Here is a 15,000-nt window from a genome sequence, read left to right on the forward strand (position 1 = left end):
GAAAGGGTTAATAGATACCCCCCCCCCCCATATCAGAAAATTTGCCTAATAATATGAGTATAGGTTCAGTTTCACAAAGCCATATACAAAGGATATATAGCCTGTAAATGATAGAACGACAAAAAATAGCTACAGCATTGCCTTTGCAAATTGATAATAAAGAATCTAAGAAAATCTAATGACACTATCATAAAGAAATGATAAAATACACTAGGGTGATACATGAAATAATCTACGCAGGCTAAGAATAATGTCAGAAGTGAAGAAAATAGATCATGAGGATTTTTGTTCACACAGCAAAGTTTGTGGATCCCAGGAGTGGCTATGAGGAGTTCATTCACTTTGTAAACAATATTTCCTTTATATCATATGCAATGGAAAATACTGCGTGAAGTGTAAGTTTACCACTAGACTACTTTCATTAATATTATTTGTGATGGAAATAACAAGAGGTTCATGGATATTTCAGTGTGAATAATTGAAGCAAGGCTTAATGATTGCAAAGTTTGCTGATTATGATAAGCAATTATGGCAATATCTTTGCATGGCATTAATTTTTATACCCAATAATTTTGTTTTTTGGATAAGACCTTATTTTTCTATTTGTTCAAGCTGACCTGCTCTGCACAATTATATACCTCATTGTTGTCACATCGCAGGGTGTAAACCTTTAGAATTGGTATTAAGTGTAATACCTGTAGCCCAGGTAATACAAAACTGTGTTGGATTAGTTTTCTTTAATCAATTTCATAGCATCTCATGTATGCTTCTTGGTATATATTAACATGTTGGTCCTCCCTAGAGCCAGCCTTCTTCCAGCCATGGCTCATTTACTGGTAGAAATAATGCAAGAGCCCCTTCTGAAATGGCCTCTGATTCTGATCATCCTCCAGTAGCTTTGTGCATTAATGGAGAGCCATTCCCAACACTGGCCATCAGCCAAAGTTTGTATGATAGCACATTTCTGTTACCCCGGCTGTCATCCAAATTTTTCATGATGGCACATTCCCGTCAACCCAGCCCTTAGCCAGATTTTCCGTGATGTGAGTCATATTTAAAATAATGTTGATCTTTTGATTCCATTCTTGGTACAGTTTACCTTAAATCACAAAAATATGCTTCTGAATTGAGCAGAATTGTCAAAATAACTTATTTCAAGGAGAAACTGACAATGCCTCAGATATAATAGCCTCTTCAGCCTGTCTCTTCAAATAGTCCTCCAGCATCTAACCAATAAATGTTGATGTTTTTATAGTGGCACCACTAGTTTTATTGATATTATTGTAATTTCGGTTACTACTGGTGCTGTTATCTCTGCCACTACAATTACTATTACTATAATACTTCTACAACAACAATAATAACAGCTATCACTGCTATTACAGCGATTACTATGACAACAACTAGTTATACTAATACTACTGATTCTGTTATTATTAATATTTTTCTGTTATTAGTATTGTTACTAATGTTATTAGCATTGCAATGGTTATTGGCACTTTTATTACATTTCTAGGTCCAAAGAGGAAAGCAAGGCACAAAGGGCCAAAAACAGATCATTCAGGAGAACACAGATACCCTGAATTTCTACCGGAACATGATCCTTGGTACTGCTGGCATCTACTTTGGTATCGGAATGCTGTTCTTCTCTGAGTTCCCTACTCTTGACCTGGTAAGGATCAGCTTTTTTTTGTAAACATTAATTTGCCAGACCTGTTTTCTCTGCTACACTGACCTTTGCTTGCAGTGAGACATTCTTATAGTCTTCTCCTATAATTGTTCATATGAATCTATAGAATCAAGACATGAGTTGTAGTGAGAACACTTTTTATGATAATCTGTTCACCCTCTTGTGTGATATGTAATCATCTTTCAAAACTAGTATTTTATATAAGCTGGTCAGTCCCAGGGAGACACTCTTATAACATAAGTTTTGCAGGTATTACTCAAAGTGGCTGGTGTTATGTTTACAGGAATTTACCTCTTTATGGTGATACTCATAAAACATAACTTTTGCAGATATTGCTTGGAGTGGCAGGTGTTGTGTTTACAGGAAGTTACCGCTTTATGGCATCCATGGCGTTTGTCAAGAAAGATCAGTCTGGTGCTATTCTTGATGAAGGGCTGTGACTTGAACATAGAGGGTGGAATTGCAGAGTAAGTCAATATTTTTTCTAATTTGCTGTCTCTTATTTTCTTACCTTTCAGAGAGAGAAAACAAAAAAAGCTTTTTCCAGGGTATATATTTGTCATTTGATATGTTGTATCAAGAAGCTTTTCTTTGCACAGACTCAATCATCTCTCTTGGGTAGTCAGAGAAGGCAGGAATAGGATCTTGAGCTTGGAAATAGTGTCCTCCCTAGAGCTGGCACTCTTCCAGCCATAGCTCATGGATGGTCTATTCCACCCTCATTTACTACTGAAAATAATGCAAAATCCACCTAAATGCCCACTGAATTCTGCCAAGAGCTTCAATCACTCATGGCAAATCATTCCTGTCACCCCAATATTCAGCTGAATTTTTCTTCACGACCTTGCCAAATTTTTCCATGACTCTATTTCCATCACCTGGAGTGCAAGCACTATTGCTTGTACAGTCCCACTCATAAGAATATACTATAAAAGGAAATGAGGTCCAAAGTAGATGTCACAGGATTAAGTGAATGTATGATAGATTGTGGGAATAATGAGAGTACCACACTAGCAAATGTTATGGATATTATTAATGCATTAGTACCACAAAGTTACTGTCACAGAAAGACAGAAGGATAAAGTTGAAAGATATTGAGAATCTTGAATGGAAACATCTCAGTGAAGAGCAAGGTAAAAAATTGACAGAGGTCATGATAGTAACATCTTGTTTAATATAGATGACATGGAATTGGGTAGACTAAGGATGGACCGGGCCCACATAACAATGGAGGACAAAGTTCCAGTGAGAATACCTTTATATAGACAACCAGAGCATGCCATGAAAATTAATTAGGGATATGCCAGAAAATATGTTAGAGAAGGTCATTACTGAGGGTTCAGCAGCAGCTTTTCTGTCACCAATAGTGTTAGCAGGTAAACCAGATGGGGACAAAAAGACTTTGCATAGACTAGAGATATCAATAAGAAAATTAAGTTGGATGTATTACCACTGCATATAGCTAATATCTGTGTGCATGCAGAGGGGAGGGCTTGGTGCATATGTGTGTGTGTGTGTGTGTGTGTGTGTGTGTGTGTGTGTGTTGTGTGTGTTGTGTGTGTTGTGTTGTGTTGTGTTGTGTTGTGTTGTGTGTGTGTGTGTTGTGTGTGTGTGTGTGTGTGTGTGTGTGTGTGTTTGTGTATATATATATATATAATATATAATATATATATTATAATATATATATGATATAAATATTATATTTATATATATATATTATATATATATATATATATTGATAGATTATATATATTGATATATATATATATATATATTGATTTGATTTATATATATTGATTTATATATATTGATATATATATATTGATATATATATTGATATTGATATTTATCAATATAACCTTTTTGATTTGAATGTATAATCGTAAGCCCATCCTTACACTGATACATACACCTGTGAAAAAACAAATTCTGTAATACTTTGCTTGATAATTATATAAAGGAGTTGGCCTCCAGTTTTTATCTTGCTCGCTCAAGACTTTTCAAACATTTGCTGAATTTTTCATTTTGTTATGAAATCAAAGGTTAGTGTTAATGAGTAGGGGGAAAAGGTTTAAGACTCTTGATCATTTTTGCTTGCAATCTTTTTCCATATGTTAGTAATGTTTTTATTTTCTTTACAGGCATGTGAAAGACCTCATAATCTTAACGTCCGGTGTATGTTTACTCAGTACCATTTCTCCATACTTCTGGTTGCTATGGCTGCTGGTGAGTATTGATGTTATTTTTGACTACTATTTATGATAAGTGCTTTTGCATCTGTGCAATAGTTTATGCACCTGTTTGTGATAAAAAAAATCATGATAGGAAAATTTAAGAAATAATGAGAATGATGTTAAATGTTTTTGAACCAGATTAGCTAGCCACATATTTTGTTAATTTAAAAAAAAATCATGATAGGAAAATTTAAGAAATATTGAGAATGATGTTAAATGTTTTGGACCAGATTAGCTACCCTCATATTTTGTTAATATTTTTCCCTAAACATTACTCCAGTACACAATATTACAAGCAACAAATGGACAACATAAAACAGCAGCATATGCTGAATTTATTGAAAAAACAAACAACAAAATTAATGTTAAATTTACTGAAAACATGAAATAACACAATAATTTAAGAATTTATTGTGGGTCTTCAAGTTACTTTTAAGTTGAACAAAGACATGAATGGTTGGCAGGTTCACCTAGTTACCCTCAGAGATCTTACCTGGTTTCCTTTGCTGATTACGAATATTCAAGAAGGCTATGTTATCAGTGATCATGCTCACAAAAATTAATCCATTGGCTGTATCAGCTGCTAATGTGGGAACTTGTGTTGTTCATTCAGTGGTGACCCGGAGCATCAACCAGTCAATTATGTAAACAATCAGTATTGGCATAATGCCATGTGCACAGCCTGTCAAATTTCCAAACAACAGATACACCAAATTTTGTGTACAGTAGCAAACTTAAATACATCAACTGAGGGATGTTAGCTTTTGAGGTATACATGATAGTAGCAATTCATGATAACAGAGGGTTGAGTATACTGTATATATGTGTGTGTGCATGTGTGCGCGTGCGTGCTTACGTGCATGGGTGTGTGTGTGTGTGTGTGTGCGTGTGCGTGCGTGCGTGCGTGCGTGCGTGTGTGCATGCGCACACGTGCGCGCATATGTGCATGCATAACTAGACAAATGCACAGATGTTCATATTGATACACATGCATCCACATACATACATACTCATCTCATTATTGTCATCCCTATCTTTATTTCTAAACTTTGTACCATTGTTACCAGTTACCTAGGTATTTGGCATGTTGTACTTTGTTGAATCAATTTTTAATGACAAATGTATAAAGAATATGGAAGGTGGACCAGTATTTCTATGAAGGTTATCCTTATCCTGTTAATTAATGTACAGTAATTTTATAGTAGTTATAACAAATAAAAAAATATTACATTAATTAACCCAAAACCAATGGACATGGCTTGTATGTACATGCCATGCTCACTGTGAGTTTATTTTATTAATTGTTCTTACTCATAGATGGCTCCACAAGTACTAAGTCACCAATGAGCCAATTACAAGTACTACTTTCTGACCTGTTTACCCTTTTCATTGATTTTCAAAAATATTTTATGTTATCTTGTATTGCAGTTACTAATGTCAATAACATTATAGTAATCATCATGACTATAATAAAAATAAACCATGATATTCAAAGTATTAGTAAAAAAAAAAAATTCCCACCTATTCAAGGAAAGATGAAATCATGTAAGGTCACAAGGTCTATAGACTAACAAATCCATTGTAAATCACTACCAAAGTAGTGATAGGATATTTTTTTTGTTTATTTCATAAATCTTTAATTAACATAGGCTGCTCTAGAATTAGATAATTGAATTTTGGATGGTAAGGAAGATTATATATGCCTTTTTACATATGCACTGGTGAAATACAACAACTTTTGGAACTCTCTTGTTCCTCACTATATATCCCTGTATATCCACTTATCCTGTTCTTGTATGGAGTTAGACATATGGGTGAAGGAGCCATGGTATATGTATTATTTACTGCTTTTCAGGCTCCTTGCAGAGGTATGCAGATGCTGTGGACAAATATCCTTGGCCCATGGTTCTTCCAGCCAGCTCCTGAAGAACCACAAGACAAGAACCTTGAGAAAAAACAGAGGAGATTAGAGAGAAAGATGAAATACCGTTAAGCTTCAGCTTTGTTTCTCTTATTTCTGTTTGAAGATTTGTTGTTGTTGTTTTTTTTGTTTTTTGTTTTTTTGCAATTTTATAAATTGCACACTACAATTAATTTATTTTTATAGAGTAATAGGGAATTTTAAAGTAGGTTTCCCTCTGAATTGATATTTGATAAGTTGTACGATAACAAATTGTAGAGTGCGTAGGGATTGGTTCATTGTTAGCAGATTATTTCTGTTTTAATTATTTTTGTATTCCTGTCAACTGTTTCTGTTTGCATCGGTAATATTTATATTAGATTAAAAAACATATTGAAGGTACACAAATCCTTATGCAGTATACCCACCTACTTTGCATCTTTGTAGTGTATGAGCACCTCTAGGGAAAAGATACATATAGATTTTTTTGATATTTCATGACTTACATGTGAATTTGCTTTGAACCTCTTAATCTGCTGTTTCCTATTTTTTTCATAGCAGTTCAATAAAGAAATCAGAAGAAATCACCAGTCCTTTATATGTTTCTTTTTATTTACCTGTTGCTGTTTAATTTGATACTGTACCTGAGCATTACTAGGAGTATGTTTTTTTTTTTTTTTTTTTTATAAATGACTGTGGCAAAAATATGATACATAACACCAACTCACAGCCTTGCTTCACAATCATGTTTTTGACATGTTTGCATTCTCCCATTGTTGGCCCACTCAAACCCTCACATCACAGTCCTGTTTCTCTCCGTTCTTGCAGATATAGTTGGGAAATATTGGAGAAGGAAATGTGAGAGTTGATCCAGATATCAAATATTTTGCCTGTACAACATGTATTTCAATATCTTATACTTTGTGGATTCTCTTGTGTGCTGTGGGATGTTGGCCATATTCTCACAAAGTAGGTGGGCCTGCCGTACCTTTCTAATGACACTTTCAATTCGAAGTAACATGGCTGTGTTTGTGTTTGTTTTTTGGTTTTTTTTCTGAGTTTGCTTATTCTTTATGAGTAGATCCTCAGGTCATTTACCCAAGAAACTCTTAAGTTTGTTGGGTTTAGTATCAGATTTGTCTCTGCATAAAGTAAGATACAAACCAATATGGGTTTTTTGTCATATTTGTTAATTATAAATTTATTGGTTTGGCTTTAGCATATGTTCCAAATGAATATTGCTCTTTATTGTTTTGAAGATGAGTTCAGGTGCAAACAGTTTCATTCATCCTTTGTTATAATGATGTCCTGATGTTATTTATATTTTCTGTCAGTTGAACTAGAAGTAAAGATATTCTCATTTACATGAATATGTACGTACAGTATCCATTGTGCTTAGCACATTCATTAAGTGTATGTAATATAGAGTTAGAGAAAAAAGAATTTTGCATCACTGAAGTCAAAATACAATGAAGGTCTGTTTGGAATGAGTTTCATTATTTACTCTATTTGTTGGTGGATCATTCTGAGCTAAGGCTAGTGATAAAATTACATGGGTGTAGAGGTTAGCATAATACCACATTAAATGATATGAAAATTGAACTGGACTGGACACAATAATAAGCATAATTAGGATATGTGGCACCATGAAGCAGATGATATATCACCTCTATTATGTCTACATAGGAATATTGTATACATATCCTTTTTTTAAATGGCTGTGCTTTATAAAAAGCATGAAATCTTTTAACCTATATAAAATGGGTAATATACTATAAAAGTAATTTTCTTTCATATTTTCACCATGTAATACTGGGGAAACACACATTGCTGAGTGAGAGGATTGCATGAGGTTATAACATTGTGGGTCTAACAGAATCATGTTTTAATGCTTCCAGTGAAAGATGAAATTTTGTGAAGAACAATTTTGTAAACAACGGCTTGTTATTAACATTGCTATCCTTGAAGGGTTTTGCACATCCAAAGTCCACTTTTCTATAGATTGCCTACAGGTGTCTAGCTGCATGTGTAAGTTTGTAGTGGAGAGAGTGTATCATGTGGTGAATATTTTACTACTGAGAGAAAATGCATAAGATATATATGTAGGTGTCCTTCAGTACATCACTGTATTCATTCTTGTTTTAGGATTATTAATGACTTACTGTTGTGGTAGGTAGAATCTACCTAACTTTATTTGCTCAACTTCTCCATCCCACTTATTTCAGAACAATATCTCACTCATAATATCCTACATCAGTCCATGAGAATCACTCCTCATAAGCAGCATTAGCAGAAAGTAAATCATTAGGTAGTCGAGATCATGTTAATTAAAATTTCATACTTGGATGTTGTAACTATGACATTCGACTGTTGTAGATATGATAGTGCCACTGATGAGTTGATCTGTTAGCATTAAATGTTTGTGATTTCATAGAAATAGTCTGGATACTAGACCCAATTGGTTGGTGTAATGTAAAATTGTCATAGCTTGCAGATTCTGTGCTAAATGTAAGCATGTGTATTTGTTATCCCTGTGGAGATGAGTGTTCTGTATACAGGGTTTCTGCACTAGACCGTTTCTGCAGTATACTCTCCCAAGTTCATTATTGTGATTAAAATGTAAATCATCTGAACTGCTGTTTATTATTTCTACATCATTGTTTTGTGTCTGAGACTAGAAATTATGATAGTTGGTTATGGAAACATGGTTATTGTTTAGGAAAAAAGTACTAAGGATATCCCAACTAAAGTAAAGTGAAGATGAGTATAGGCAGAGCTGATAGATGCACATGAAATGAAGTAGATTTGAGAAACCTTACAAAATCAAGTAGCCTCTTCATCTTTTCAAGAACAATAATTGTGCTTAGAAAACAAAGAATAATGTGTGACAAGAAGCATGGTTACAGCATCTGGCAGATTAAATATGTTCTATACTTACAGCTAGTATGAGTAATTTTGATTTCTGCAATTAAATAATTCTCTGTTGAGCCTAATCTTAGAAGCAGCAGGGACATGAAGCCAGTTTACTCTTCTTATAAGTGTGTATATATATATATATATATATATATATATATATATATATATATATATATATATATATATATATATATATATATATATATATATATGACAGGTCTCTTAATGAAATCTTTTGCCTTATATATATTCTTTCATTTAATTACTTCTCATTATGAAGAGTATGATGGTGATGTGATAAGTTTCATTATAATACATGTTATTGTAATTGAAAAGGACATTAACCCAATCGGCACGTTTGGCAAGAATACATGCCATGCCCACTGTAACACAGGTTTATTTATTGTATTCACACATAGATGGCTCTACAAGTGCTTAGTCATCAAGGGGTCACTTATTAGGTCCTACCTTTCTCACTGTTTACCCTTTTCCTTGACTTTTGAAAGGATCTTTTGCATTATTACATTGTATTAATGTTAACAAGATTTTAATAATACTTTAATAATCATAACATCAATAACAATAATAACAGTATTGATATCAATTGTATAAAAGGAAAACGCATTTTCCCGCCAATTCAGGAATGGGAAGTCAGATCAGTCAGTAGGGCCTACTGATAGACTTCTTGGAGGCTGAGCACATGTGGAGCCATCTGTATGTAACAAAATTCACAAAAACCTACAAGGGACAGAACATAAATCCGGGGTGATTGGGTTAAGACGGTATAGATATTTATAATGGCATTTAATATCACTTTATTGCCAAGTGAGATAGTGCTTAGGTACCTTGAGCTTGGTTTGGGCAATTTAAGCACCATATTAAACATATAACCAGGAAGTAAAGGCTAGGGATTAAATAATAAGAGATAACAAAGGTATTGAGGTCTTTGAAGATTAGAAGCCCTGTGCTTCAATATTATCCTGTTTATCAAACTGCAAATATATATTATTCATGGGTAATATGTAGACAATTATAGGTATGAAAAGTACTAAAGAAATGGGGAAAATGGAATTTATTTCTTTTTCCCACACACATGAGCCTTGACAGCAGTAATTCAAACACATTACTAGTTATGTTGATTAAGAATTAAGAATTTTGGTTTTCTTTTGATTATTTATTTCATACTTCACTGATGCTCTCCACTCTCAACTATGGCTGTCATATCTATTCCTCTGCCTCTATCTCTCTTCTTACTCATCTTGATACTATCCACCACTGGTCTGTGCTTACCCCTAGGCACCCTCTGCTTCTCTCCGGTTGAGTGCCTATAAGTTGAGTCAGGCCTACCTTCCCTCTCGAGGCCATGCCCTTCTCTCTCTTAGGAGCTATGCACGTTTCATTAATTTTCTCTCACTTAACTAACTGTCCCTCAGTCCCTACTTCCTACCATTACCTCCTCTCCATGCCTACCTACTCCTTTCTCTTTCCAGATGGATGTACTTCTTTCCCATTTACCCTTTCCTCACTCCGACCCCCACCTTTTTCTACCCATAAATACCCATCTTGGCTTATAGCTTCCTCCAGTATCTGCTCCCATGTTTTCCCTGATACACTAAAATCAGACTCCCCCACCCTTCTGTCCTTATTAATTTTCTTAACCATACCTCAACTCACTCCTCCTGTTCTTACATTTATACAGATGGTTATAAATCCCTCTCTGGCACTGGTTTTGCTGTAATTTTTCCTTCCCATACTTTTAACTTTCCACTTCCACCTGAATCCAGCATCCTTACAACAGACTTGTATGCAATCCTCTTTGCATGGATGCCTTCCCTCCCTTCCTCATACTTCACAATTTTCACCGACTCCAAAAACTATAGCCAAACTACCCTCTTGTCTGCAAAATTCAGGACCAACTATTCCATCTAGATATGCAACACAAAAATGTCAGTTTTTGCTGGATACCCAACCACATAACATAAAACCCTCCATCTCCCTTTGGTCAATACCATTCCATAAGGGAAAGTGCTCTTGCTCCTACGCATAGGACATACTCGCATCACACAATGTCACAATCTGATCCACCTCTATGCTCCTCATGCAATGTTCCTCTTAAAGTCCCTAATAACTTGTCCCCACTTTACAGTACATCTGCTTTTCCTCACTCATTCTCACCTCCCTGGTGCCCCAACCTATTGAACATCCTCTTGGAATCCCCTACCTTCTTAGACAACTTTTTGTCCTTCCTCAGATGCATTAATATACTCTATTTGATCTAATTGTCCTACTCCCCTGACTCCTTCCCCTTCTAAAAACCTTTACCTTATACTATTCCCCATCGGCTCCCCTGTCTACCCTTTCACTTCCATACTACCCTCTAGTACTGTTCCACCTCTAACTTTACCCTAATCACCAACTCCTTCCTAACTCTTTTGGTACTACATTTTTAAGGGTGCTATATGACCTTTGATGTCTAGCAGATTTATTTGTTTTAACTATTAACCATTAACCATTTGGTAATATGTTTTGCTTTGTAACCAGTTTCCATGAACCATTTGGTTATATAATTATTAGGTTAACTTTTTATTTGATCTTTTCAAAAATTTCAAATATGTGTAAATTAATGGCACTTTTGTAGTTATTGGTAATTCTTTTACATATTTTTAATCTCAAATTAGTAGATTAAAGTCCCTCAATATTGTAAAAGTAAATGAATACAGAACATAGCAAAGTAACTTTATTTTTTCTTGCAACTGGTTATAATCTTCAGGTAATTTTTTATTTTTTACAGAATTTATAGGTAGTAAAAAGGAAGTATATAGATAATAAAACACATGTGTCACATACATCAAATATAGGTTTATTTTTTCTCTTGTCTACTATAACTTAAAAAGAATGATCAAGTTACAAAGTCCGGACTTTTTCACCTCACTCATAGCTCCCTTCATAGCTGTTATATGAAGGAACTAAGGGAATGTACGACTTAGGAGTTTCCATTTTTAGAAAATTGAACATACATACATTTGGAGGCTATTCATAATGAGGTGGAGTTCAATTTCAGCAGCAGTGAAGTGTGTCAACATGATACACAAAAATAATGACTGACGATCGTGGACACAGTATATGCTGGTGCACATGTACCGTACACATGATACCTTCCAATCATACACAAACTGTTTCAAACATGTCATCAGGTAAATGTGTGAACAGGTTAACAGTTACAGTAATGATATTGTTAAGGCCACATGAAGTTATTCATATGTACATTCATTTATAAAGTTGTGTTAATGTGACAAACCTTACTCTGAAGAAAATAGTAACTAATAGATAAAATATTAACAGCATTTATCAGAGTGGACAGATATTTCTGACAATTTGTCAGAAAGGATGTGTTTACAATACCATATATATTATGATAGAATAAATTATTTATGAAAAATAGTATCTGTAACTAATTCTCTTAATGCATAGGAAGATTATCTGTTCAAATGTTAAAAAGTATGCAAGAAATATGCAAATAGTAAATTTTGAAGATAATCAAAGTAAGTTATGCATAATTCATGTTATTTAGGTCCATCAGTATACTGTAAACTTGTGATAGCAATAAATCAACAGTGAAGCATTTAATGATAATACATTTACCATTTAGTTTCTTCTACCTAAGGCAGGCACAAATGATTTTACAGTTTTTCAAAATTATTCTAAGTACTTTGATGTAAGGAAAGCATATAAATGAAAACACTTTTTATGAATCTGCCATTAGAAATTAAATTAATGAATTGCTATAAGTATGTTATGATATATTCATGTAATATGGTACTGATTATCAGCAGCCATATTTTCTGTTTTTCAAGTACTTTATTAACTCCTAAATTTGGATTAAAAACCCATTCATCTGTAACTCTTGGCTCTGGAATATCTAAATAACTAACTGCTTTTGTCAGTTCAGTCTTCTGAACTTTTAACAAGACAAGGGTAATCTGATTGTTCTACCAATGACACGGGTAAAACAGTTATCCTTACTGCATAGCATATGTGTTGTTTTATATATTTTATGTGTGACTTGCCAACATACACCATATTATGCTGTTTTTCAAATCATTATCTTATTCTTTAAACTACTTGGAACATTTCATTAAGGAACAAGTTACATTACCTCATCTTTGTTTACATCTTTAAAAAAAAAAAACAAGCTTCTCTGTTACATTTGTATTCATACCCTCTCATTCTGAGCACCATAGACGGCAGATTAAGACTGTAGATTTGCTGAAGTCACACATTTTACTGGTATTTACAGTGAGAAACGAGTTACATTTTTTATCATGGTACACCAAATTGACAATGCAATTTATGTGCTTTAACAAATACTTCAAATGTCTAATTCATCAAAATGCATCTAGTAGCTCTGTCTATACAAAATATGTAGCAAAAATTAAAATATAGGAGGAAACACATTCGAAAAAAATAATAATAATAATTTAAAAGTAGGACAACCATTCTAAATAAAGTTACTTTAAGTAAGGAGAAACAGCAGACATTTTATCACAAATATTCTATGCGCCAAATGACACATAAAACAACCAGAGTGAGAATACCTACATAACAAGACTGTGAGAAGCACAAGCAATAAGTAACAGAAGTGCACTCTGTAATGAAACAACACTTCCAGTCAAAACCACATTTCTTAGTAAGAAAAACATAAGGCAATAATGTAATTTTAGGGCAATAATTTCTCACAGGCACACGTGCGCACACACATATACATATATAATACATACATGCATGCATACATACATACATACATACATACATACATACATACATACACACACACACACACACACACACACACACACACACACACACACACACACACACACACACACACACACACACACACACACACACACACACACACACACACACACACACACACACACAAACACACATACATACGCACGCACGCACGCACCCACCTACCCACCCACCCCACACACATAACTATATATATATATATATATATATATATATATATATATATATATATATATATATATATATATATATATATATATATACATATATATATATATATATATATATATATATATATATATATATATTACTTTCTCCCAAATTGCATCTTGCCTTCTGTTATCATATTTATTTATATTTTTTTCTATGTAAGTCTTTTTAAGTTTCTATCCTTGTGCTGCATGTTTGCAATTATCAGTCACAGATAGAACACTTCCTTCCACAACACCTTCCCATCTTTCACTTTTCACTTCTATTTCACGGACTTTGTTAAAAGTATTGTCGAAATAAAGTGATATGCTTTATTTTCGTTTCGTGAATTCCAAGCACTACTTTCACTATATCCCTTTATAACGTTATGTTCAGTTACTTTTTCTTTCCATTTTTTCTTCTAGTTTTTCAAATAAGTATTCATGTAGTTTTTCTTTTCTTTTCTTTTTCTTTCCTTTCTCTCTCTTTTCTTTATCAAGTTATCACTATCCACACACTAACACTTAATGAAATACCTTTGTACTCGCTCACTCTATCAGTGGATGAAGTCTCGTTCAATGCTCGCTAGGATTTGTTGCTCGTTCTGGTCATACCGCAAGGGAGGAGACTTCATTTCTCGTGTGGTGAAGTCGTCCCTGAAAATAAATAAATAAATAAATAAAATATATATATAGGTATGAGTTTGCTGTGCACAAAAGGGTATGGTTTTATTATACTTGCATAGGCCTACACATAATTGCAGGTAACTGTGTGTACATTTTTTTTTTTCTTTTTTAATGCCCTTAACAGGTTGATGAAGAACGATCATAATTGAGATAATTGACATTAGTGTTGATAATAATCTGAAATATAACCACTTCATTCAGAAATACTGCATTCAGCCAACCATCACCAACTTGCCAAGAGCATCATCGCCTCGGAAAGAAAAAAAAAATTATAATGAATAAAAAATAATAATAAATAAATAGATAAAAATTATGATAATAAAAAGGATAAGTGAAAGAATGTATATAGAAGAAATATATGACTATAAGATGAACTTTTCAGTTGTTGCAAGAAACGATAATGCAAGGTACTAACCGGGTCGTTAGGGCCCTTTATAGGCCCTCTGTATTCTTCGGTGTAAATACTGTAGACTTAAAGAATGTATATTAAATGGGTTTATATATTTTCTTGATATTCTCTTTTCTGTTGTCAGATGCTATCTGGGAGTCCCCTCCAATGAGAACCGGAAT

The 15,000-nt window shown here is 33.7% G+C and overlaps 1 protein-coding gene across 1 annotated transcript in view; it reads left to right on the forward strand.

The window, feature by feature from the left end:
- Positions 1 to 8,457, forward strand: part of LOC119572285 (transmembrane protein 208-like) — a 10,518-nt gene extending 2,061 nt beyond the window's left edge. The window contains 5 exon segments of the mRNA XM_037919303.1: positions 1,517 to 1,672; positions 2,020 to 2,121; positions 2,123 to 2,157; positions 3,832 to 3,916; positions 5,780 to 8,457. Coding sequence (XP_037775231.1) covers positions 1,517 to 1,672; positions 2,020 to 2,121; positions 2,123 to 2,157; positions 3,832 to 3,916; positions 5,780 to 5,917 — 516 coding nt within the window. The 3' untranslated portion in view covers positions 5,918 to 8,457.
- The last annotated feature ends 6,543 nt before the right edge of the window (positions 8,458 to 15,000 follow it).

This window comes from Penaeus monodon, chromosome 4, assembly GCF_015228065.2.
Source record: "Penaeus monodon isolate SGIC_2016 chromosome 4, NSTDA_Pmon_1, whole genome shotgun sequence".
Taxonomy (NCBI): Eukaryota; Metazoa; Arthropoda; class Malacostraca; order Decapoda; family Penaeidae; genus Penaeus; species Penaeus monodon.